Below are 25,218 nucleotides of genomic sequence, written 5' to 3' on the forward strand. Positions count from 1 at the left end.
ATTCTTTGTTGCTCAGCCTTCTTTATGGTCCAACTCTCACACACATACAGGACTACTAGAAAAACAATAGCTTTGACTAGACAGACTTGTAGGCAAAGTGATGCCTCTCTGATTTTCAATATGCTGTCTAGATTGGTCATAGCTTTTCTTCCAAGGAGCAATGTCTTTTAATTTCACAGCTGCTGTCACTACATTGACTTTGGAGTCCAAGAAAAGAAAGCCTGTCACTGTTTCCATTGTGTCCACATCTATTTGCCATGAAGTGATGGGACTGGATGCCATGACCTTCATTTTTTGAATGTGGAGGTTTGACCCACCTTTCTCACTCTCCTATTTCACTTTCATCAAGAGACTCTGTAGTTCTTTGCTTTCTGGCATTAGGATAGTGTTTTCTGCATACCTGAGGCTATTGATATTTCTCCCTGCAATCTTGACTCCAGCTTGTAATTCATCCAACCTGGCACTTCGCATGATATATTCTGCATAGAAGTTAAATAAGCAGCGTGACAACATACAGCCTTGACATACTCCTTTCCCAATTTGGAACCAGTCCATTGCTCCATGCCCAGTTCTACCTGTTACTTCTTAATCTGCATACAGATTCCTCAGGAGGCAAGTAAGTTGGTCTGGTATTCCGATCTCTTGAAGAATTTGCCATGGTTTGTTGTGATGCACACAGTCAAAGTCTTTAGCATGGTCAATGAAGCAGATGTTTCTCAGGAATTCTCTTGCTTTTTCTATGATCCAATGGAAGTTGGCAATTTGATCTCTGATTCCTCTGGCTTCTCTAAATCCAACTTGAACATCTAAAAGCTCTCAGTTGATGAACTGTTGAAGTCTAGCTTGGAGAATCTTGAGCATTAATTTACTAGCATGTGAGGTGAGTGAAATTGTGCAGTAGTTTGAACAGCTTTGGCATTGCCTTTCTTTGGGATTGGAATGAAAACTGACCTTTCCCAGTCCTATGGCACTGCTGAGTTTTCCAAATTTGTTGGCATATTGAGTGCAGCACTTTGATAAAATGATTTTTTAGAATTTAAAATAACTCAGCTGGAATTTCATCACCTCCACTAGCTTTGTTCTTAGCAATGCTTCCTAAGGTCCACTTGACTTCACATTCCAGGATGTCTGGCTCTAGGTGATTGATTACTCCATTGTGGTTATTTGGGTCATGGAGATTTTTTTTGTACAGTTCTTCTGCATATTCTTGCCACCTCTTCTTAACATGTTCTGCTTCTGTTAGGTCCATATGATTTCTGTCTTTTACTGTGCCCATCTTTGCATGAAATATTCCTTTGGTATATCTAGTTTTCCTGAAGAGATTTCTAGACTTTCCCATTCTATTGGCTTCCTCTCTTTCTTTGCATTGACCACTTAGAAAGGCTTTCTTATCTCTCCTTGCTATTCTTTGGAACTCTGCATTCAGATGGATATATCTTTTCTTTTCTCCTTTGCCTTTAGTTTCTCTTATTTTCTTAGCTATTTGTAAGGCTTCCTCAGACAACCATTTTGCCTTTTTGCTTTTCTTTTTCTTGGGGATGGTCTTGATCACAGCCTCCTATACAATGTTATGAACCTCCATCCATGGTTTTTCAGGCACTCTCTTTGTCAGATCTAATCCCTTGAACCTATTTGTCACTTCCACTGTATAATAGTAAGGGATTTGATTTAGATCATACCTGAATGGTCTAACAGTTTTCCCTACTTTCTTCAATTTAAGTCTGAATTTGGCAATAAGGAGTTCATGATCTGAGCCACAGTCACCTCCCAGTCTTGTTTTTGCTGATTGTGTAGAGCTTCTCCATCTTTGGCTACAAAAAACATAATCGATCTGATTTTGGTGTTGACCATCTGGTAATGTCCATTTGTAGAGTCATCTCTTGTGTTGTTGGAAGATGGTGTTTGCTATGACCAGTGCATTCTCTTGGCAAAACTCTGCTAGGCTTTGCCCTGCTTCATTTTGTACTCCAAGGCCAAACTTGCCTGTTACTCCAGGTATCTCTTGACTTCCTACTTTTTCATTCCAGTCCCCTACAATGAAAAGGACATCATTTTTTGCTGTTAGTTCTGGAAGGTCCTGTAGGTCTTCATAGAACCAGTCAACTTCAGCTTCTTCAGCATTAGTGGTTTGGGCATAGACTTGGATTACTGTGATACTGAATGGTTTGCCTTGGAAATAAACAGAGATGATTGTGTCATTTTTGAGACTACACCGATGTACTGCATCTCAGACTCTTTGGTAGACTATGAGTGTTAGTTCATTTCTTCTAAGGCATTCTTGTCCACAGTAGTAGATACAAAGGCTATCTGAATTAATCTGCCCATTCCAGTCCATATTAGTTCACCAATTCCTGAAATGTCAATGTTCACTCTTGCCATCTCCTGTTTGACCACTTCCAGTTTACCTTGATTCATGGACCTAACATTACAGGTTCCTATGCAATATTGTACTTCACAGCATTGGACTTTACTTCCATCACCAGTCACATCCACATCTGGGTGTTGTTTTTGCTTTGGCTCAGCTTCTTCATTCTTTCCTGAGGTATATCTCCACTCTTCTCCAGTAGCATATCGGGTTTCTACCTACTTAGGGAGTTCATCGTTCAGTGTCATATCATTTTGCCTTTTCATATTGTTCATAGGAATCTCAAGGCAATACTGAAATGGTTTGCAGTTCATTTCTCCAGTGAGTAGCTGAACCACAAGGGAAGCCCAAGAATACAGGAGTGGGCATTCTCCAGTGATTCTTCCTGACCCAGGAATAGAACAGGGGTTTCCTACATAGCAGGCAGATTCTTTACCAACTGAGCTATCAAGAAAGCCCCTCCAGTGAACCACATTTGTCAGAATTTTCCACCATGACCCATTCATCTTGGGTGGCCCTACACAGCATGGCTCATACTTTCATTGCATTAGACAAGGCTTGGATCCATGAGATCAGTTTGATTAGCTTTCTGTGATTGTGGTTTTCATTCTGTCTGCACTAACAGACATGGTAATTTTGAGGCCAGCTTTTCTCACTAGAGACTTGTCAGCATTCAGTAAGGACAGGCCTTGTTGGCCACCATTCAAGACGTGCTGGGTGAAGTCATCAGGGGCTTCGATGTGTGCAATCTTCCAGGAATATGTAATTTTGAGTCTAATTCAACAGATTATGATTGTGACAAATGTTTGGTTGTTCATGGGTTCTGTACATGGCATTTTACAAGAGACTGCTGCATCTCAGACATGCCTCCTTGACCCTGAGGACTCATTACTCAACATCTCTGGAACCCTTCTGGTAGAGTCATCTTTGAATTTAAATGCCACAGTGGAAAGAAAACAAGTCTGTGGTTTGTAACTTCTTTTCAATTTCAACCAAGGCGTGTGTTCAAGCTTGGTCATTGACTTTATTCACCAGATTGAGACTCTGTCAAAAACTAAAGTCATTCTCATGAGGTCAAGTTATGATCTCTAAGAACAGTCAAAGCATTTGCCAGAGTTATCCCCTACACTTGTTGTGAGAGTCCCCATTCAGCTGTTTTCTCTTCAGTCACAAGGACATGGAGACTCCACCACACAGATGCCTAACTGTCAAGGCTGGTCTTTCACTGATCTTGAGTACATAAGGATCAGGGCACTGAGGGATACTTCTACCACTTCACATATGCAGGCTCTACTCCACCTCTACGACTCTTCTGACTGCGGGATTTATACATAAGTACCAGTCTGTGAGAGGGATGTGGCCACCTCAAACTTCTTCCTGTAATCTGAAGGAGCACAGTGCTTCTCTGGGCTCCTGCTACACCACTCAGAGCACCTAAGGCCACTCTTTCAGGACTAGAAGGGGAAGATCTTTGGGCTCTTCTGTAGTGTGCTCTCCTCCACAGCAAATGAGGTGATCTATATCTAAGCCTTGCATTAAGTAAGAAAGACATCACAAAGAAGGAAGACATTTATTCTTGTCTCCTACAGACCCGTCATGCTGGCTCCATTAGTGTCTCATGAAGGAAATCTTAGATAGCTGCTACCCTAGGCAGAAACTCTCTCCAACCACTGTTCATCCCATTTGTGTAATTAAAACATCCAACCCAATCATCAAGCTGAATTTCATTAAAGGGTAAAGCCCCCCCTTCCCATGGCTTGTGCTGGCTTCTGCTGAAGGCCGAGCAGTGTGGACAGGGCTGCTTCCATCTGCACCCCTGCCCTCGCCTCCTCCTCCTCCAGCCACTGGCCTTGCTTCTGACTCCTCTTTGGTTGGAGGAGAGAGAAGAACCCCCTGAAGACAAGTCCAGGGCAATCTGGTCTTTGGGGAATGGAGATGCACCTAGTGTCTCTTTTCCTCATGGGGCTCCATTAATGACTCTGCCGAGAGCCTCCCCTGGAAATCTACCAATACATGTGCAACTGGTGACTGCTATCTGCCCTCCACCTTGTCACTTCAACACAAGTTCCTGGCAGAGTTGGGATCCCTGGTAGACTTCCAGTCAAGTCCCTGTTAAGCTGGCTTTGGTTGGCACCCTCCTGTGTGGCCTACAGCTGATTTGTGGGAAGCACACGCTTGGGTCCACAGTTAGTGAAAGCTGTGGTTGCTTCAAATCAGCCTCCTCAATCATTATCCTCTGGCACATGGCAACATCTTTTATGTTTCCCCCAAGAGCATCTGGCTCTAAAGTTTCACTCCAGAGGACACTGGTCTTGTCCCTCCAGGAATCTCTTACCATGCAGCACTCATGTCCTCAGGCAGCACCAAGACCCAGGGGGCCACCTGATTGGTGTGAGGTGAGAGAGAACTCTCGTCCTGTTGGGTAGAGCACAAGTGATTCCCCATGGAGCCTCCCTTATGAAATGCCATGCTTACAGAGAGATTACCGTCGTGACTAGGGAAACCACTACTCTAGGTATAAACCCCCCACATTTGCCAATCCTGAAGGTTGTTGTCCTTCCAATCAAAGTGTTCTCTTTTATAAAACCCTTTCTTTGTAGCTCAATTGGTAAAGAATCCCCTCGCTATGCAAGGAGACCCTTGTTCGATTCCTGGGTCAGGAAGATCCCCTGGAGAAGGTAAAGTCTACCCACTCCAGTATTCTGGCCTGGAGAATTCCATTGACTACATCCATGAGGTCGCAAAGAGTTGGACACGACTGAGCCACTTTCACTTTCACTTTCCTCTTGAACTCTTCAAGTACTTACTGATTTATTTGAAGAACTACACCTCACAGAACTGGTTCACACCTTTTTCCTTTCAAGTTCTACACAAATCTTTTAGTACATAAGACTGGAATGTGGGGATGTTGTCAGTACTGAGTCAGTCGAAATGAATATTTATGTTAATATCCTGCCACATTCACCCTAGGCCACTCACATAATCTTCAGTTCAAAATTTCAATGTCGGACCCTCCCTTTGACTTTGATACTCAGCATGTCACAAACCTAATTGAATGTTGTCACTTCTGAGTCTACCCTGATGATCTCACCTACAGACCCTAACTTTCCTCTTTCTGCAAAGAAAGGGCTTATTATCCCATCACCCACATGCACACATCCTATACATCCTTCAGAGTAGACCTCAAGCCCTGAATTCTTCCTCAAGTCTTCTCCTATGAATCCTACTTTCCCCAGCTATGGATCATGGCTGTGGCATATTTCAACCATAGGAATAGTACACACGCTGAGTGCTGGAACTTCCAGAGACCTCAGGACTCAGAACCACCTTCAGAGAAAACTGAGATATAACGAAAGTGAAGATAATCTAATGGTCAAGAATTCATGCATCAAGGAAAAGATAATGTCTATATCATTCACTTGAATTACTCATTTTTCTTCTGAGTATATGTTTTACCTTCAAAAATAGAACATAGGTTTGGGAGAAAAGAAATCAACTCCTTTAAGTTGCATCTTCATTAGGTCCTAACACAAGCCTAGAAACACACAAGCTAACTGACTTCATAATGCTTCTGCAAATCCCTAAGAGAAAATATCATCAAAATGGTTCACAAAGGAAATATGTCTGGGCAGTGCATGATTATTTGCTCTCTAGAGATAATGTTGCACTGATGAATTACTCACAAGGAACTAACTATAAATATAACTGTGTTATAGCAAATAGCAGTGGGGCCTGCAGTGTTATTTCACATATATTATGAATGTTTCTCACAACAGACTTTTCTTCCACATTGTCTTACTCCATTCATAATATTTGTGATGAACCTTAGAATGAGCAGGTATTTGAGATGTTAATTTCTTGACATTTAATCTCCAATCCCTGTGTCCCTAAGTTTCACGGATGCAGTAAACACCCTGTCACTTTCAGAGACAAAACAAAGGACAGCTGTAAAAATTCCAGATATTTGTGTTTGAGTTATCTGCCATATTTATCTGAATATAAACTCATCTCTCTATCACTGAAGTTTTGTAATGATTTTAGCAAGATAGAACCTTTCATGTGCTCACTGCCAATGTCACAGTCCATGTCAGTAAAATTTTCCCAGAGACTTCAACAATCACGTGAGACTGTCAGGGGATTGAAAGACAAACAAACAAACAAAAAGAATAAAAATCAGGGAATGCTTTCAAATAGAAAAAGAAGTAAGTTTCATAAGATGTATCCATCAGTATTCTAGCAGAAAAAAGATGGTCTACTATAATGAAATACTTGAAGCAGAGTCTAGTGAAGAGGCTTCCTATGAACAATGGATACAAGGTTTGGAAATGACAAGGCAGATGTCCAGTAACACTGAGGAAAGTGTATCAGTACCCTAAGTGGTGAACAAAAGGTGGAATCCAGAAGGAGAGTTGGGTGGAGAGATCTCAAGGAGAGGCACTGTGACCTTCACCTTAGGGTAGCAACTACTCAGAGATGACCCTGCAGGGAGAGAGGCAGGAGAACAGATACACTGATCTTGCTTTTCTACCTTCAAGAGATGTCCTGCTTGGATTTCCTTTGGCAGAAACCAAGCAGAGGACAGACAGCAAGAGATCCCACTGATGTAGTCCATGCAGATCAGCCTCCCAGGCTACAAGTTAGATTAAAGGGGAGAGGGGGGTGAAGTGTGGATGTGCAGATGCAAACAAAAACTATTTGATAGAGAAGAGGTTTTCGTGTTACAGTTAGGAGCATTTGAAGTTAGGACAGTATGTTAAAAGAGGGAGAGAGCCCACTGGTGGGTTTGGACCCATGTCTTGTGAAAGTTTCCTAGCTGGGAGGACTTGTGCCTCTGCTCTGGTGGATGGAACTGGACTTTGTCTCTCTGAAGGGTAGTGCTGTGTCTAGGAGTGTGTTTTGGGGTGTCTATGAGCTTGATATGGCTTTGGGCAGTCCTTCTGCTAATGGTCAGGGTTGTGTTTCTGTTTTGCAAATGGTTCAGCGTGAAGTGTCCAGGATTGGAGGTTTTGGGTCTTTGGGTAGGACTTTGTCTTAGTGCTGATATGGAGGCCTTTGGGAGAGCTCCTATCAATTAATGTTCTGTTAGCAAATGTGCTGTTTGATGCAGAGATCTCAAATCCCTAGGTTGTGCTCTGTGACAACCAACAGGGGTGGAAGGGGGGTTCAAGAGGGAGGGGACATATGTGTACCTATCACTGATTCATGTTGATATATGGCAGGAACCAACATAATACTGGAAAGCAATTTCTTCCAATTAAAAAAATTAAGATGTCTAAAAAGATCAGACTGGTGCCTTTGAAAGAGCTTTAATTTTAAAAAGCAAGCAGATATGAATTAAAATTCAGCTCTGTTGATCACTAGGCAAGAATTCAGATGGCTCTAGTCAAATTACTTATATTCCTGAGACTCAGTGTCATCTTTTCTATAGAATTGTTATCAGAATTAATTTAAATAAAAGGACATATAAAATATTTTTGTATAGAAGAACAGTCATGTTGATCTGTACTATACTTAAATGGCATTGATAGCAAAGAGATATATTTAATAGCAAAAAGAGGAGAGGAAAAAAACAAGAGAATTTGCCAACTTCCACATCTCCATGAACCATAGAATAATGGTGCCAGAGAAGCCCATGCTTCACAAACAAAGTTCTCCTAGGTGTGGATTGAAATAACGCATCACTTATTACATCAGTGGGGCCTACACTTAACATAGGCAAGGTTTCTTATTTGAATGTTCCCAGATTGAATCTTTGAACTCTACAAAATGGATCATTACCTGGTTATGTCAATTTCATAAACTCTTAAATTTGTTGACATTGTGTGGAAGGACAGGTAGGAGTCAGGAGTGCTGGAGAATGAGCTGGGAAGATATTTAATTCTAGTTAATTCTCACTGCATGGGTACCCAGATGATGCTAGTGGTAAAAAACCCCCCTACCAATGTTTGAGATGTGAGTGATGTGGGTTTGACCCGTGGGTCAGGAAGATCCCCTGGAGGGTGGCATGGCAACCCACTCCAATATTTTTGCCTGGAGAATCCCATGGACAGAGAAGCCTGGTGGGCTAAAGTCCTCAGGGTCGCAAAGAGTCGGACAGGACTGAAACAACTTAGCCTGCTTTCATGCAGCCCTAACTGCATAACAAATTATCCCAAAACATAGTGGTTTAAAAGAACAGCAACCATTTATTTTTCTCATGAATCTGCAATTTGGGCAGGACCCCATGGGGATGGCTCCTCTTTGCTCTTTGCAGTTTCATCAGTTGGCAGCTGGAGAATCCACTCTGTCTTGCCTCACTTGCAAGGCTGGCAAGCTGATTCTGGATGGCAGATGAAATCTCAGCCAGGGGAGTGGATCAGTGACTTCAGGTTCTCTTCATGCAGGCGCCTTGGGCTTCCACTCAGGCTTCCTCACAACAGGGTGGGCAAATTCCAAGGGTAACCAATGTGGAAGAGCAAGGAGGCATTTTCCCTATCTTATCTTAGAAGTCGTATGGTGTTGCTTCAACCACCCACTATTTCTCAAAGCAGTCACAAAGTCCCTCCAATTTCCAGGTTAGGGACATAGATGCATAGCTCAAGGAAGAGAGATCATAAGAGGAATCAGATTATAAGAAGTCAGAAGGTAGGGTTTTAACCATCTTTGGAAAATAAACACTACCACATTAACAAGCTATAGTAAACTGAGGAGTAAAAATAAACTTTATACTACCAGAACATGTGCCATATTCTTGAAAGCATATTTTTAATCATGTTGAATGCAACCTGAAATATATTCATCTCAGCTTCTTCCCTTATATTTTTCATTCGTTCTTCATGCTTCTGCAGTAGCAACTTTATTTGTTTATCCTTTTCTTCTTGTGGTTCATTGGCATATTCCTTTTCTATTAGTTTCATTTGGTTTTGTAATTCATCCTCATAGACTTTCTTTAAGTATTCCTCCTGCTGTCTCAGCTTTTGGTCTATGTCCTTGTAAATGGGGTCAGAAAAGTAAGCCCCTTGGTTGTCCTGCACCATCTTGTCTATCAGCTCCAGCAGCTCCTGCACCTGAGCTTCCTTCTCAGCCTGCTCTGTGTTTCTGCTGTTACTGATGGCATAGCGGCGGTCTCCACACTCCTGGAGGAGGCTTCGTAGGTTTACATCTGCATGCTTCAAAAAGTCGCTCAGGCTCTGGTCCCCCAGTTCATCTCTGCGAGTGAATAAGATGATCATATACTTCATGGCTGCTTTCCCAAACAGAGTCTTGACCAACGCCACGGTTTGCTGCTCTTCCTGTGTGTAGCGGCCCAGCCTCAGGACCAAGACGATGGCGTGAGGCCCAGGACAGGAGGCGAGGACACATCGGCTGATTTCCTTGCAGGTTTTGTCCAGGGTCTCCTTGGTGTCAAAGAGCCCTGGAGTGTCAACAACGAGAAGCTCTCTCCCCTTCCATTCCCGGGATGCTTTCTGACAAGTTTTGGTAACAGCTTCCGCAGCAATCCTAGAGTGGAATACTTTTTTACCGAGGATGGTGTTTCCAGTCGCACTTTTCCCACTTCCCGTCTTCCCGACCAGCACCATCCTCAGGGTGTTGTTTGGCGTGGCAGCCATGTTTATATCAACAGACTCTGGCGCCCAGGCACCCACACCACCTTAAGAAAAGGTAGAAGAGGGGGAAAGGGTCACTTTAGGTAAGTAGGAACCATTTCCAACTCTCTCTCTCTTTTTTTTTTCTTCTTTTCCTCCCTGAAAGGTTCTAATATTCTCTTATGCATATTGACCCCGGCAGAGACAGAAAATTTAAACAGTTCAATTGTTATTGAAGAAATAACCAAGTAGTTAGAGTTTCCCCACAAAAGTCAGGTCCTGATAGTTTCATAGGGAACTCACTGAAACCTTTAAAGACCTGATAATCTCAGTGCTTCAAACTATTCCTGATCACATAGCAATGAAGGAAAATGTTCAGTTTTTTCTATGAAGCAAGTGTAATGTTGATTCCAAAGCCAACAAAGATTTCACAATAAATAAATCTGTAGACATGTCTCATGTATAAATATTGATACAAAAGTCCTAAATAAATTATTATATGCAAAAAGCAGTATCACATGAGTAAGTATGATTGTCAGATATACTAGGGTGATTCAACATGAGAGTTTTGACTGTTACAATACATCCCATCAGGAGATTAAGAAGAAAAGTGACTAGGTGCAGAAGAGTCATTTGGCCAAATTCAGTCCTGATTCATGTTTAAAGCAGTTCATCAAATTTAAATTAATTGATTCTTCTTTATAAATGTATGTATATTTAAAATAAAAAATTTTTGTTATCACTTTTTTTTCATGCAACTAAAATTGTTGTTCAGCCATTAAGTTGTGTAGAACTTTTTTTGTGACCCCATTATTGTAGCCTGCCTGGCTCCTCTGTCCATGGCATTACCCAGGGAAGAATACTAGATTGGTTTGCCATTTTATTCTCCAGAGCATCTTACAGACCCAGGGATCAAACCCGAGTTTCCTTCATTGGCAGGTGGATTCTTTGCCATTGAGCCACCTGGTAAACTCAGCAATTAAAGCAATTGATTATAAAATTTATTTGAAGGAAAAAAAATTTGCCTGGGCAATCAAGCCACACACAAAAAAATGAGGTAAGACTACCTTTGCCAGATAGTAGAATATAACAGTTTCTTTAATTAAAGCAGTATGATATTGGTGCATGGATAGACAGAATACTGAAACAAAAACAGAAAGTTCAAATATAGGCTAAGTTGATCACACAATATTCATTTATATTCAAATCATTTACATTATGCTACATTTATATTCAGTAAGGTGGCATCTCACATCAGTGCAAAGAAAGATGGACTAATAAGGAACACTGAGATAACCATATAGAAAAAATAAAATCGTGTCCATTTCTTCTTGCTGTTCAACTTCCAAATAGGTTAGAAATTTAAATGTAGAAAAAGTAACCCATATAAATAATAGAAGAAACATGAGTAAATCTTTGTAACCTAGGTATAGGTAAAATATTTATAAGATTTGGAATAGAGTAAGTTTGTGTGAAAATCACTTAGTCATGTACAACTCTTTGCGATCCCATGGACTATACCATCCATAGAATTCTCCAGGCCAGAATACTGGAGTGGATAGCGTTTCCTTTCTCCAGGTTATGTTCCCAACCCAGGGATTGAACCCAGGTCTCCCGCATTGGAGGTGGATTCTTTACCAGCTGAGCCACAGGGAAGCCCAGAGTAAGGAAAGAGACTCCTAAATTTGATTACATAAAAATCAAACAGATATTGTGGGGATATACAAATTAAAACACAAATGTCAAACCAGAGGAAAAAATGTTCCTACTTATAGAAAAGAAGGGCCATTTCCCTTTTATACACATAATATCTCTACAAAAGGTCAATAAATACATGAAAAGATGCTCAGCATCACTAACTACTCAAGAAATGCAATCAAAAATACCTTGATGTATCACCCCACAGCAGTCAGAATTGCCACCATCAAAAAGTCTACAAATAATGCTGAAGAGAGTGTGAAGGAAATGGAACCCTCCTCCACTGTTGGTGGAAACATAAATTAGTATAGCCTCTATGAAGAACAGTATGGAAGATCCTCAAGAAACTAGACATAGAGTTGCCATATGACCCAGCAATCCAACTCCTGGGCATATTATCCAGATAAAACTCTAATTTAAAAAGATACATGCAGCCCTATGTTCATAGTAGCGCTATTCACAATATCCCAGATGGGGAAACAACCTAATTGTACATCTACAGATGAATGTGTGAAGGACTGTGGTTTGTACACACAATGGGATATTGCTCAACCATAAAAGAGAATGAAATATTGCCATTTGCAGCAACACGGATGAAATGAGATACTTTCACATTTAGTGAAGTAAGTCAGACAGGAAAAAATATATATGGTATAATTAATATGTGGAATCTAAAAAAGTAAATGACCTTATTTACAAAACAGAAACAGACTCACTAACACAGAAAACAAACTTATTATTACCAAATAAGAAAGTGGGCTGCTGCTGCTGCTAAGTCCCTTCAGTCGTGTCTGACTCTGTGCGACCCCGTAGATGGCAGCCCACCAGGCTCCCCTGTCCCTGGGGTTCTTCAGGCAATAACACTGGAGTGGGTTGCCATGTCCTTCTCCAACGCATAAAAGTTGAAAGTGAAAGTGAAGATGCTCAGTCGTATCCGACTCTCAGTGGCCCCATGAAAATGCTCAGTCATATCTGACTCTCAGTGACCCCATGGACTGCAGCCTACCAGGCTCCTCCATCCATGGGATTGTCCAGGCAAGAGTACTGGGAAAAGGGATAAATTAGGAGTATAGGATTTATAGATACATACCATTGTATATTCCTTGTGGCTCATCAGGTAAAGAATCTGCCTGCAATGTGCGAGACCTGGGTTTGATCCCTGGGTTAGGAAGATCCCCTGGAGAAGTGAAAGGTTACCCACTCCAGTGTTCTAGCCTGGAGAATTCCATGGACTACAGAAGAACTGTACAAAAAGATCTTCACGACCCAGATAATGAAGATGGTGTGATCACTCACCTAGAGCCAGATATCCTGGACTGTGAAGTCAAGTGGGCCTTAGGAAGCATCACTACAAACAAAGCTAGTGGAGGTGATGGAATTCCAGTTGAGCGATTTCAAATCCTGAAATATGATGCTGTGAAAGTGCTGCACTAAATATGCCAGCAAATTTGGAAAACTCAGCAGTGGCCACAGGACTGGAAAAGGGCAGTTTTCATTCCAATCCCAAAGAAAGGCAATGCCAAAGAATGCTCAAACTACCGCACAATTGCACCCATCTCACATGCTAGGAAAGTAATGCTTAAAATTCTCCAAGCCAGGCTTCAGCAATTTGTGAACCATGAACTTCTAGATGTTCAAGCTGGTTTTAGAAAAAGCAGAGGAACCAGAGATCAAATTGCCAACATCTGCTGGATCATCGAAAAAGCAAGAGAGTTTCAGAAAAACATCTATTTCTGCTTTACTGACTATGCCAAAGCCTTTGTCTGGGTGGATCACAATAAACTGTGGAAAATTCTTCAAGAGATGGGAATACCAGACCACCTGACCTGCCTCTTGAGAAACCTGTATGCAGGTCAGGAAGCAACAGTTAGAACTGGATCTGGAACAACAGACTGGTTCCAAATAGGAAAAGGAGTATGTCAAGGCTGTATATTATCACCTGCTTATTTAACTTATATGCAGAGTACATCATGAGAAACGCTGGGCTGGATGAAGCACAAGTTGGAATCAAGATTTCTGGGAGAAATATCAATAACTTCAGATATGCAGATGACACAATCCTTATGGCAGAAAATGAAGAAGAACCAAAGAGCCTCTTGATGAATGTGAAAGAGGAGAGTGTGAAAGTTGTCTTAAAGCTCAACATTCAGAAAACTAAGATCATGGCATCTGGTCCCATCACTTCATGGTAAATAGATAGGGAAACAGTGGAAACAGTGTCAGACTTTATTTTTCTGGGCTCCAAAATCACTGCAGTTGGTGATTGCAGCCATGAAATTAAAAGATGCTTACTCCTTGGAAGGAAAGTTATGACCAACCTAGAGAACATATTAAAAAGCAGAGACATTAGTTTGCCAACTAATGTCCATCTAGTCAAGGCAATGGTTTTTCCAATGGTCTGTATGGATGTGAGAGTTGGACTATAAAGAAAGCTGAGGAGGAGGAGCTAAGATGGTGGAGGAATAGGATGGGGAGACCACGTTCTCCCCCACAGATTCATCAAAAGATCATTTGAATGCTGAACAAACTCCACAAAACAACTTCTGATCGCTAGCAGAGGACATCAGACATCCAGAAAAGCAGCCCATTGTCTTCGAAAGGAGGTGGGACAAAATATAAAAGATAAAAAGAGAGACAATAGAGTTAGGGACGGAGATCCCTAACTAGGGAAGGGAGTCTTAATAGAGGAAGTTTCCAAACATCAGGAAACCCTCTCACTGGTGGGTCTGGGGGAAGTTTTCAAATCTCGGAGGGCAACCTAACTGGGAGAAAAATAAATAAAACCCACAGATTACATGCTTAAAAGCAACTCCCAGCAGAAAAGTACCCCAGACACCTGCATTTGCCACCAGCAAGTGGGTGCAAAACGGAGAGGAGTGGGCGGCACTGCTTAGGGTAAGGACCACGCCTGAAAGCCCTGAGGGCAATCGGAAGGAGCTGACATGAGATAGCAATTTAAACTGTGGGATAGCAAGAGAGAATTAACCTGGGGAAACCCCTAAACTTAGGTACTACCTGTCCATTCCCAGAACAAAGGACTGAGCGAATACCAGAGAAGAGCTACCCGACTGAGAACCGGCCCATCCCCCGCCGGAGGCAGGAGCCAGAGGGGAGGGGAAAGGGGCAAACTCGGCCCCAGAGATGGCACCCCTTACCAAACTGCAAACAGGCCTCCAGTTTCTAACCAAAGACTTCCTGAGATTCTGGATGGTTGACATCCACCAGGAGCCTCGCAGCCAGAAATCAGCTTCCCAGAAGGGACACAGGTGCACCCGACCAGTGCACCCAGAAACTGAGGCTGGGACCGCGGAGGGAAGAAGGCGCACTGAACAGTGGGAGAGTGCGCTTGTCAAGCTCCTGGCTGCCTGAGCTGCTCTGACCAGGGAAGGCACAAAACGCAGGCCCAACCGAGTCTGTGGTTTTGTGGAGTACCCAAAAACCTGAACCTGAGTGGCTTAGGCCTGGGAAGTGCACGCAACGTAGGGCCCGCTCCCTGGAGAGCAGCCTGGAGCCTGATCAGTGTAGACGGGGGAAGCACACAGGCCGTGAGCAGGGGCAAACCCAGTGTGGCCAGAACACTGCGAGTGCTCCCCACACACCCCAGTGATATTTGTCTGCAGTGCTCTCCCTCCCCGTAGTGCGACTTAACAAGTGAACCTAAACAAGAGACCACCTCCGCCCGCTGGTGTCAGGGTGGAAATTAGACACTGAAGAGACCTGCAAACAGAAGCCAAATAAACAAAGGGAACCCCTTCAGAAGTGACCGGTGCAACAGATTAAAATCCCTGTAGTTAACACCGACTACACTGGAAGGGGCCTATAGATATCAAGAAGTGTAAGCTGAAACAAGGAGTTATCAGAAACTGATCGGATCCCACACTACCCACAACAGCTCCAGAGAAATTCCTAGATATATTTTTACTATCATTATTATTATTTTTTAATTAAAAAAAGTTTTTTTCCCTCTTTCTTTACTTTTTCTTTTTTTTTAAAGTCCTCTATTGCTCCTCTATTACTCCGTAATTTTCATTTTTAGAACACACTATAACCTGTACCAAAAAAAAGACCCTATTTTTAAAGCAAACTTCATATATATCTCTTAAATTTTTTGTGGCTTTGTTGTTTTTTAATATTGTATTTTTAAGAGTCTAACTTCTACTCTAGATTTTTAATCTTTGTTTTTCAGTATTTGATATCAATTTTGGACATTTAAGAATCCAACCTTCAGTACCCATTTTTACTCAGGGGTGTGATTACTGGTTTGATTACTGTCTGCCCTTTTTGACTCTCCTTTCTCTCCCCCAGGTCACCTCTGTTTCCTCCCTCCCCCTTCTCTTCTCAACCCAATTCTGTGAATCTCTGTGGGTGCTCCGGGCTGCAGAGAATACTTAGGGAACAGAGTACAACCTAGATCTGTCTCTCTTCTCTTGAATTCCCCCTTTTTCTCCTCCTGCTCATCTCTATCTCCTTCCTCCCTCTCCTCTTCTTCATGTAACTCTGTGAACCTCTCTGGGTGTCCCTCACTGTGGAGAATCCTTTCACCATTAACCTAGAAGTTTTATTATCAGTGCTGTATGGATGGAGAAGTCTTGAGGCTACTGAAAGAATAAGACTGAAATCCAGAGGCAAGAGGCTTAAGCCCAAAACCTGAGGACACCAGAGAATTCCTGACTACAGGGAACATTAAATAATAAGAGATCACCCAAAAGCTTCCATACCTACACTGAAACCAACCACCACCCAAGAGCCAGTAAGTTCCAGAGCAAGACATACCATGCAAATTCTCCAGCAATGCAGGGACATAGCCCTGAGCATCAATATAAAGGCTGCCCAAAGTCACACAAAACCCATAGACCCATCTCAAAACTCATTACTAGACACTCCATTGCACTCCAGAGACAAGAAATCCAGCTCCACCCACCAGAATACCAATGCAAGCTTCCCTAACAAGCAAACCTCAACAAGCCAAACATCCAGCCCCACCCACTGGGAGAAACCTCCACAATAAAAAGGAACCACAGACCTCCAGAATACAGAAAGGCCACCCCAAACCCAGCAATCTAAATAAGATGAAAAGGCAGAGAAATACCCAGCAGGTAAAGGAACATGAAAAATGCCCACCAAGCCAAACAAAAGAGGAGGCGATAGGGAATCTACCTGAAAAAGAATTTAGAATAATGATAATAAAATGATCCAAAATCTTGAAAATAAAATAGAGTTACAGATAAACAACCTGGAGACAAGGATTGAGAAGATGCAAGAAATGTTTAACAAGGACCTAGAAGAAATAAAAAAGTCAATTAAAAATGAATAATGCAATAAATGAGATCAAAAGCACTCTGGAGGGAACCAAGAGTAGAATAACGGAGGCAGAAGATAGGATAAGTGAGCTAGAAGATAAAATGGTGGAAATAAATGAAGCAGAGAGGAAAAAAGAAAAAAGAATTAAAAGAAATGAGGGCAACCTCAGGGACCTCTGAGACAATGTGACACGCCCCAACATTCAAATCATAGGAGTCCCAGAAGAAGACAAAAAGAAAGGCCATGAGAAAATACTTGAGGAGATAATAGCTGAAAACTTCCTCAAAATGGGGAAGGAAATAGTGACACAAGTCCAAGAAACCCAGAGAGTCCAAACAGGATAAACCCAAGGCAAAACACCCCAAGACACATATTAGTCAAATTAACAAAGATCAAACACAAAGAACAAATATTAAAAGCAGGAAGGGAGAAACAACAAATAACACACAAAGGGGATTCCCATAAGGATAACAGCCGATCTTTCAATAGAAACTCTTTAGGCCAGAAGGGAATGGCAGGACATACTCAAAGTAATGAAAGAGAATAACCTACAACCCAGATTACTGTACCCAGCAAGGACCTCATTCAGATATGAAGGAGAATTCAAAAGCTTTACAGACAAGCAAAAGCTGGGAGAATTCAGCACCACCAAACCAGCTCTTCAACAAATGCTAAAGGATCTTCTCTAGACAGGAAACACAGAAAGGTTGTATGAACGCAAACCCCAAAAAACAAAGCAAATGGCAACAGGACCATTCTTATCAATAATTACCTTAAATGTAAATGGGTTGAATGCCCCAACCAAAAGACAAAGACTGGCTGAATGGATACAAAAGCAAGACCCCTATATGTGCTGTCTATAAAGGACCCACCTCAAAACAAGGGACACATACAGACTGAAAGTGAAGGGCTGGAAAAAAATATTTCACGCAAATGGAGACTAAAAGAAAGCAGGAGTAACAATACTCATATCAGATAAAATAGACTTTAAAGGCTGTGAAAAGAGACAAAGAAGGACACTACATAATGATCAAAGGATCATTCCAAGAAGAAGCTATAACAATTATAACTATATATGAACCCAACATAGGAGCACTGCAGTATGTAAGGCAAATGCTAACAATAATGAAAGGGGAAATTAACAATAACACAATAATAGTGGGAGACTTTAATACCCTACTCACACCTATGGATAGATCAACTAAACAGAAAATTAACAAGGAAACACAAATTTTAAATGACACAATGGTCCAGCTAGGCCTAATTGATATCTATAGGACATTTCACCCCAAAACAATCAACTTCACCTTTTTCTCAAGTGCACACGGAACCTTCTCCAGAATAGATCACATGCTGGGCCATAAATCTAGCCTTGGAAAATTAAAAAAATTGAAATCATTCCAGTCATCTTTTCTGACCACAATGCAGTAAGATTAGATCTCAATTACAGGAAAAAAAAACTATTAAAAATTCCAACAAATGGAGGCTAAATAACAGGCTTCTGAATAACCAACAAATCATAGAAGAAATCAAAAAAGAAATCAAAATATGCATAGAAACAAATGAAAATGAAAACACAACAACCCAAAACCTATGGGACACTGTAAAAGCAATGCTAAGGGGAAGTTTCATAGCATTACAGGTTTACCTCAAGAAACAAGAAAAAAGTCAAATAAATAACCTAACTCGACACCTAAAGCAACTAGAGAAGGAAGAAATGAAGAACGCCAGGGTTAGTAGAAGGAAAAAAGTCTTAAAAATTAGGGCAGAAATAAATGCAAAAGAAACAAAAGAGACCATAGCAAAAATCAACAATGCTAAAGGTTGGTTTTTTGAAAAGGTAAATAAAATTGACAAACCGTTAGCCAGACTCATCAAGAAACAAAGAGAGAAGAACCAAATCAACAAAATTAGAAATGAAAATGGAGAGATCACAACAGACAACTCTGAAATACAACGGATCTTAAGAGACTACTACCAGCAGCTCTATGCCAATAAAATGGACAACTTGGAAGAAATGGACAAATTCTTAGAAAAGTATAATTTTCCAAAACTGGACCAGGAAGAAATAGAAGATCTTAACAGACCCATCACAAGCATGGAAATTGAAACTATAATCAGAAATCTTCCAGCAAACAAAAGTCCAGGACCAGATGGCTTCACAGCTGAATTCTACCAAAAATTTAAAGAGCTAACACCTATCTTACTCAAACTCTTCCAGAAAATTGCAGAAGAAGGCAAACTTCCAAACTCATTCTATGAGGCTGCCATCACCCTAATACCAAAACCAGACAAAGATGTCACAAAAAAGAAAACTACAGGCCAATATCACTGATGAACATAGATGCAAAAATCCTTAACAAAATTCCCACAAACAGAATCCAACAACATATAAAAAGATGATACATCATGACCAAGTGTGCTTTATCCCATGAATGCAAGGATTCTTTAATATCTGCAAATCAATCAATGTAATACACCACATTAACAAATTGAAAGATAAAAACCATATGATTATCTCAATAGATGCAGAAAAAGCCTTTGACAAAATTCAACATCCATTTATGATAAAAACTCTCCAGAAAGGAGGAATAGAAGGAACATATGTCAAAATAATAAAAGCTATATGTGACAAACCCACAGCAAGCATTATCCTCAACTGTGAAAAAGCATTTCCCTTAAAGTCAGGAAGAAGACAAGGGTGCGCACTCTCACCACTACTTATTCAACATAGTTTTGGAAGTGTTGGCCACAGTAATCAGAGCAGAAAAAGAAGTAAAATAAATCCAGATAGGAAAAGAAGAAGTAAAACTCTCACTGTTTGCAGACGACATGATCATCTACATAGAAAACCCTAAAGACTCTACCAGAAAATTACTAGAGCTAATCAAGGAATACAATAATGTTGCAGGATATAAAATTAACACATAGAAATCCCTTGCATTCCTATACACTAACAATGAAAAAAACAGAAAGAGAAATTAAGGAAACAATACCATTCACCATTGCAACAAAAAGAATAAAATACTTAGGAGTATATCTACCTAAAGAAACAAAAGACCTATACATAGAAAACTATAAAACACTGATGAAAGAAATCAAAGAGGACACAAATAGATGGAGAAATATACCGTGTTCATGGATTGGAAGAATCAATATTGTGAAAATGAGTATACTACCCAAAGCAATCTATAGATTCAGTGCAATCCCTATCAAGCTACCAATGGTATTCTTCACAGAACTAGAACAAATAATTTCACAATTTGTATGGAAATACAAAAAACCTCAAATAGCCAAAGCAATCTTGAGAAAGAAGAATGGAACTGGAGGAATCAACCTGCCTGACTTCAGGCTCTACTACAAAGCCACAGTCATCAAGACAGTATGGTACTGGCACAAAGACAGAAATATAAATCAATGGAACAGAATGGAAAGCCCAGAGATAAGTCCACATACCTATGGTCACCTTATCTTCAACAAAGGAGTCAAGGATATACAATGGAAAAAAGACAACCTCTTTAACAAGTGGTGTTGGGAAAACTGGTCAACCACTTGTGAAAGAATGAAACTAGAACACTTTCTAACACCATACACAAAAATAAACTCAAAATGGATTAAAGATCTAAATGTCAGACCAGAAACTATAAAACTCCTAGAGGAGAACATAGGCAAAAGACTCTCCGACATGAATCACAGCAGGATCCTCTATGACCCACCTCCCAGAATATTGGAAATAAAAACAAAAATAAACAAATGGGACCTAATTAAACTTAAAAGCTTTTGCACAACAAAGGAAACTATAAGCAAGGTGAAAAGACAGCCTTTGGAATGGGAAAAAATAATACCAAATGAAGAAACAGACAAAGGATTAATCTCAAAAATATACAAGCAACTCCTGCAGCTCAATTCCAGAAAAATAAATGACCCAATCAAAAAATGGGCCAAAGAACTAAACAGACATTTCTCCAAAGGAGACATACAGATGGCTAACAAACACATGAAAAGATGCTCAACATCACTCATTATCAGAGAAATGCAAATCAAAACCACAATGAGGTACCATTACACACCAGTCAGGATGGCTGCTATCCAAGTACTGATGTTAAAGCTGAAACTCCAATACATTAGCCACCTGATGCGAAGAGCTGACTCATTTGAAAAGACCCTGTTGTCAGTTTGAGTGTGATTATGCCCATCATGACAGGTCCCTGTAGAGCAATCCCCTGCCTAGAACACCCAACGGTTTCACTGAGCCCTTGAAGACTTAGCATTTATTATTAGACTTAATTGAATCAGATTACCCATCACCCCCATGTGAATACAAGCCAGCAGGCGCACATGCACAGACACACACTGCTTTGGGTGATGAACAGACAAAACAAACACTGTTGTTCCTGAGAAAATGGAGATACTGTGGTAAATCAGACTGGGATCCCAAGTCACATGCTCTTTGCTCCTGCAGACCTAGGGTGATTAATCTGCACAGCTTGCCTGGGACAGGCCTGGCTTTAGCCAGGTCCTTCTCCCAGAAAACCCCCCAGGCCCAGGCAAAGCACAGGGGTTGGTGGTCCTGTGATCCACTTGCTGCCTGTGTCTGCTCTCTGCCCAAGAGGCTGGTGAATGGAAAGCGTCCAGTGTGCCCTTCTCCCTGGCTTTCAGTTGGATGTAGCCAATGGGAAACAATTACATGAAGTTAGTGAAAGGGAAAAGGATGGGTTTATGGCACTTGGCCCCCTGAATCATCACACTTCTCAACACCTCAGCTACTATCAGGAAGCCTTTCCATCAGCTGCTCTCACCAGAGCCTGGTAACCATTTCCTCCTCTCACCATTTACGCTTACAGGAAGCCATCGTACCCCGGGTTTCCCGGTTCCAAAGTACTGTGTTATCTCTTGTTTGTTTCTCAAATCCTGCTCCCTAACCATGTAAACACTGCCATTATTAAATTGTCCTCACATTACCCTATTTGAAGGTGTCATCTGTTTCCTGCCGGGACCATGATGGATCCACCCTGTATTTCAGGAGGGGCAGGGCACTCTGCTTTGGAACCTCACTGGAGCATACGGGATGGAGGAGGGGCATCTCCCAAAGGCAAAGGAGATGCCATTCCACAAAAGGCAAAGGGTGAAATCTAGGCCAGTGCTACTCAGACAGTCACTGACAGAGCGGTACTGGTACATGAACTGATGTTTCTGGTCAGTGAGGAGATAAGAAGAAAAGTAAGATGAAACATTTAGAAATTCTTACAGCAATTTCATATTTTATAAGCAAAATTTAAGGGTTTTACAAAATAATCAGTCCAGTTAGGTACATTAGAAATTGAAATCCTTGAAAGCTGTTCCTTCTCAACAGACAGCTTGAGAAGCCATGATGGAAACCAAGATGTTACATATGATGTTGTGTGTAAATTTCAAAAACCTCTCCTATTGAAAAGTTGACTTAGAAGTACATGTTTTGAGACAATACAAATAAAAATTAATACGTAAAGAAAAGAAAAGAAAAGACCCTATTGCTGGGAAAGATTGAGGGCAGGAGAAGAAGGGGACGACAGAGGATGAGATGGCTGGATGGCATCACCAACTCGATGCACAAGGGTTTGGGTAGACTCCAGGAGTTGGTGATGGACAGGGAAGCCTGGCGTGCTGTGATTGATGGGGTCGCAAAGAGTCGGACACAACTGAGTGAATGAACTGAACTGAATACAGTCCATGGGGTTGCAAAGAGTCAGACATGACTGAGTGCCTTTCACTCACCACTATATATAAAATACATAAGCAACAAGGATTTACTGTATAGTAAAAAGGAACTATATTCAAAATCTTGTAATAACTATAATGGAAAAGAATCAGAAATGTGTGTGTATATATATATATATATATATAACTAAATCACTTTGCTGCAATTATAGTAAATTGACTATACTTCAATAAATATATTTTAGAAAACAAACAATATCTAAAAGTAGAGAAACAAAAGACCAATAAAATATACTCAATAGAAAATGGGGTAAGTGATATCAATGAACAAGTTCAAGAAAAAATGGAAATATCCTTTTAATATATAAAAAGATATTAACATTTACTCATAGAAAAATATATCAAAGCATAAAAAACCATAAAATTAATTAATTAATAAAGTTATACTATGACGCTATTTCTCATGTACAGGTTTGGCAAAATTCAAGTTTGTTGGCATAATCTATTGGTAAAAGGTATAGGGGAGGGACTCCCTGGTGGCCCAGTGGTTAAGAATCTGCCTTGCAATGCCAGGGATGCAGGTTCTACCCCTGGTTGAGGAACTGAGATCCCACATGCCATGGAGCAACTAATCCCACCACAACCAGAGAGTCCGTGTGTCCTAAGGAAAGATCCCACACGAGGCAACAAAGATCCACGTGCTGCAACTAAGACCCAATGCAGGCAAATAGATAGATAACTATTTTAAAACAAAAGATTTAGGGTAGACAGGTCCTCGCCTGCATGACTATTGGGAAGAAAAAACAGTCTAAAAGAACCAGAGGAGAAGTTAGCAAGAACTTGCAACAGTACATATGCATTTACCCTTTGATTATCAATCACAATTTTAAGACTTATCCCAGAGGTACACCAACAAAAAAGAAAGAAAGAAAGAAAATTATGCAGAAAGCATAATATGCACCACTGTTGAAACCTCAAAAGACCAAAAACTTATCAAATGACCATCATTAGGGACCTGATTGAATTAACTAAAGTATATTCACACAGTGAAGTACTAGCCAACTGTAAAAAGGAATGAAGTATATTTTTATATCCAGTATGGAGACATCTGTAGAATACATCATTAAGTTAAAAAAGCAAAGTGAAGAAAATAATGTACAGTTTACTGGCATTTCTCTAACAAGGAGGAATGTGACCTACATGTATAAATGTAATATATGTGTTTTTCATTCATCTGTAGAAGCAATGGCAGAATAATCTGAAAACTAAACAAATAATTAGTTACTTAGATGGGGATGGGAAAAAGAGGAAGGAGGGCACAGGGATAGATGTTGGGAACTAGACTTGTTGGAATATACTTACATTTCATAGATTTGATCTTAAAGCCATATAAATAGTTTAAACAATTATCCAGTAAAAATTATGTTTCAAAATACTAGTAAAAATCAAAAGCAAATGAAGCAAATGAGCCTAATTGTATTTTGTGTTGTGAATGAACTACACAAAAGACTGTTCCAAGAGGCTTGACAATGCAGTCATTTCTTTGTCCATCCCCAGTGGGATATATTTAACTTCCCCCACTACTCTCCCTCCAGAAAAACCTGCAAAAAACTATTTTCAGGAATCCTATTCTTGACTATGTGTGTTTGTATAGTTTTGAACTTCATTGAAAAGGCATAAAAATGAGCATCCCAGTAGCAATGAGCACCCTTAATGCCAGATTTCAGTCTTCAAATACCATTACCACCAAAAAATTAGTTGATTTACAATCAACTATACTGAAATATAAAATAGAAACTAAATTTTAAAAAAGAGAGATTAGGACCAGGTGACCTCTATTTGCCTTGCAACTCTAAAGACCTGCCCTGGGAATGCATTTCTTCTTAAGAGAAATGTCTGGGTTATCAAGTGTACTCAATGTCTATCCCAACAACAGCTGGGTGGAAGGTGTAGTATTCAGGAAAAGATTGTCATGTTAAAATGAGATGCATAGATATTATGTTAACAAAATCCTTACTCCCCTCCCTACCCTCCACCACTCCTGCTCTGGCAGCATCCTCTTGGTGGAGTTGCTTGCACAGCACGTGTGGTCCCTTCTCAGGCCAGAATCCGCCCTCTCCAAGTCCAGGTATCCTACTGCCCCTACAGCTCTGTCACTCTGGAGCCTCTTCTCAGCCAGGCTCACCTGCTTTTGAAGGATTTGATGAGCTGTCCGGTTTCTTCCAGAGATCTGTTTGAGCCCCTGTTTTTGCTTCAACTGTTGCACCTCTGAAACCTCGGAGCCAGGAAGCAAATTGGGTGGGGTTAGTGAAAACCCTTTTTTTTTTTTTTTTAAAGAGACAGAAATATTGCCCATAAATGTTGTTTAGGTTTGCCAAGTTGGAAGCTTTTTCTCCATGTGCCTGCAGTCACATCAAAATTTCCAAAAATTACACTTCTTGTTTGGGGTTATAGTAAATGACCTAAGTCTTGCCCAGAAATCCAGACACAGTGTCTGATCATCTCTCCTGGGAGCTGTGAGAGACTACAGGGCACTTCAGGAAAGAAGTAAGTCAGACACTTGACTCCCTGTTTCCTGGGGATACTGCCTGT

At 40.8% G+C, this 25,218-nt stretch overlaps 1 protein-coding gene across 7 annotated transcripts in view; it reads right to left on the bottom strand.

Annotated features, from left to right (window-relative positions):
• LOC122438862 (GTPase IMAP family member 7-like) overlaps positions 1-25,218 on the bottom strand; it is an 89,166-nt gene that overhangs the window by 34,921 nt on the left and 29,027 nt on the right. For 3 of the 7 annotated variants that reach the window (XM_043464105.1, XM_043464103.1, XM_043464104.1), the window contains one exon: positions 24,812-24,901. In XM_043464105.1, the coding sequence (XP_043320040.1) occupies positions 24,812-24,901 (90 nt within the window). Of the gene's footprint in view, positions 1-8,527; positions 9,996-24,811; positions 24,902-25,218 lie in introns of those variants that run through there. The other 4 variants (XM_043464112.1, XM_043464111.1, XM_043464124.1 and 1 more) reach the window with 2 other exon arrangements.

This window comes from Cervus canadensis, chromosome 3, assembly GCF_019320065.1.
Source record: "Cervus canadensis isolate Bull #8, Minnesota chromosome 3, ASM1932006v1, whole genome shotgun sequence".
Classification (NCBI taxonomy): Eukaryota; Metazoa; Chordata; class Mammalia; order Artiodactyla; family Cervidae; genus Cervus; species Cervus canadensis.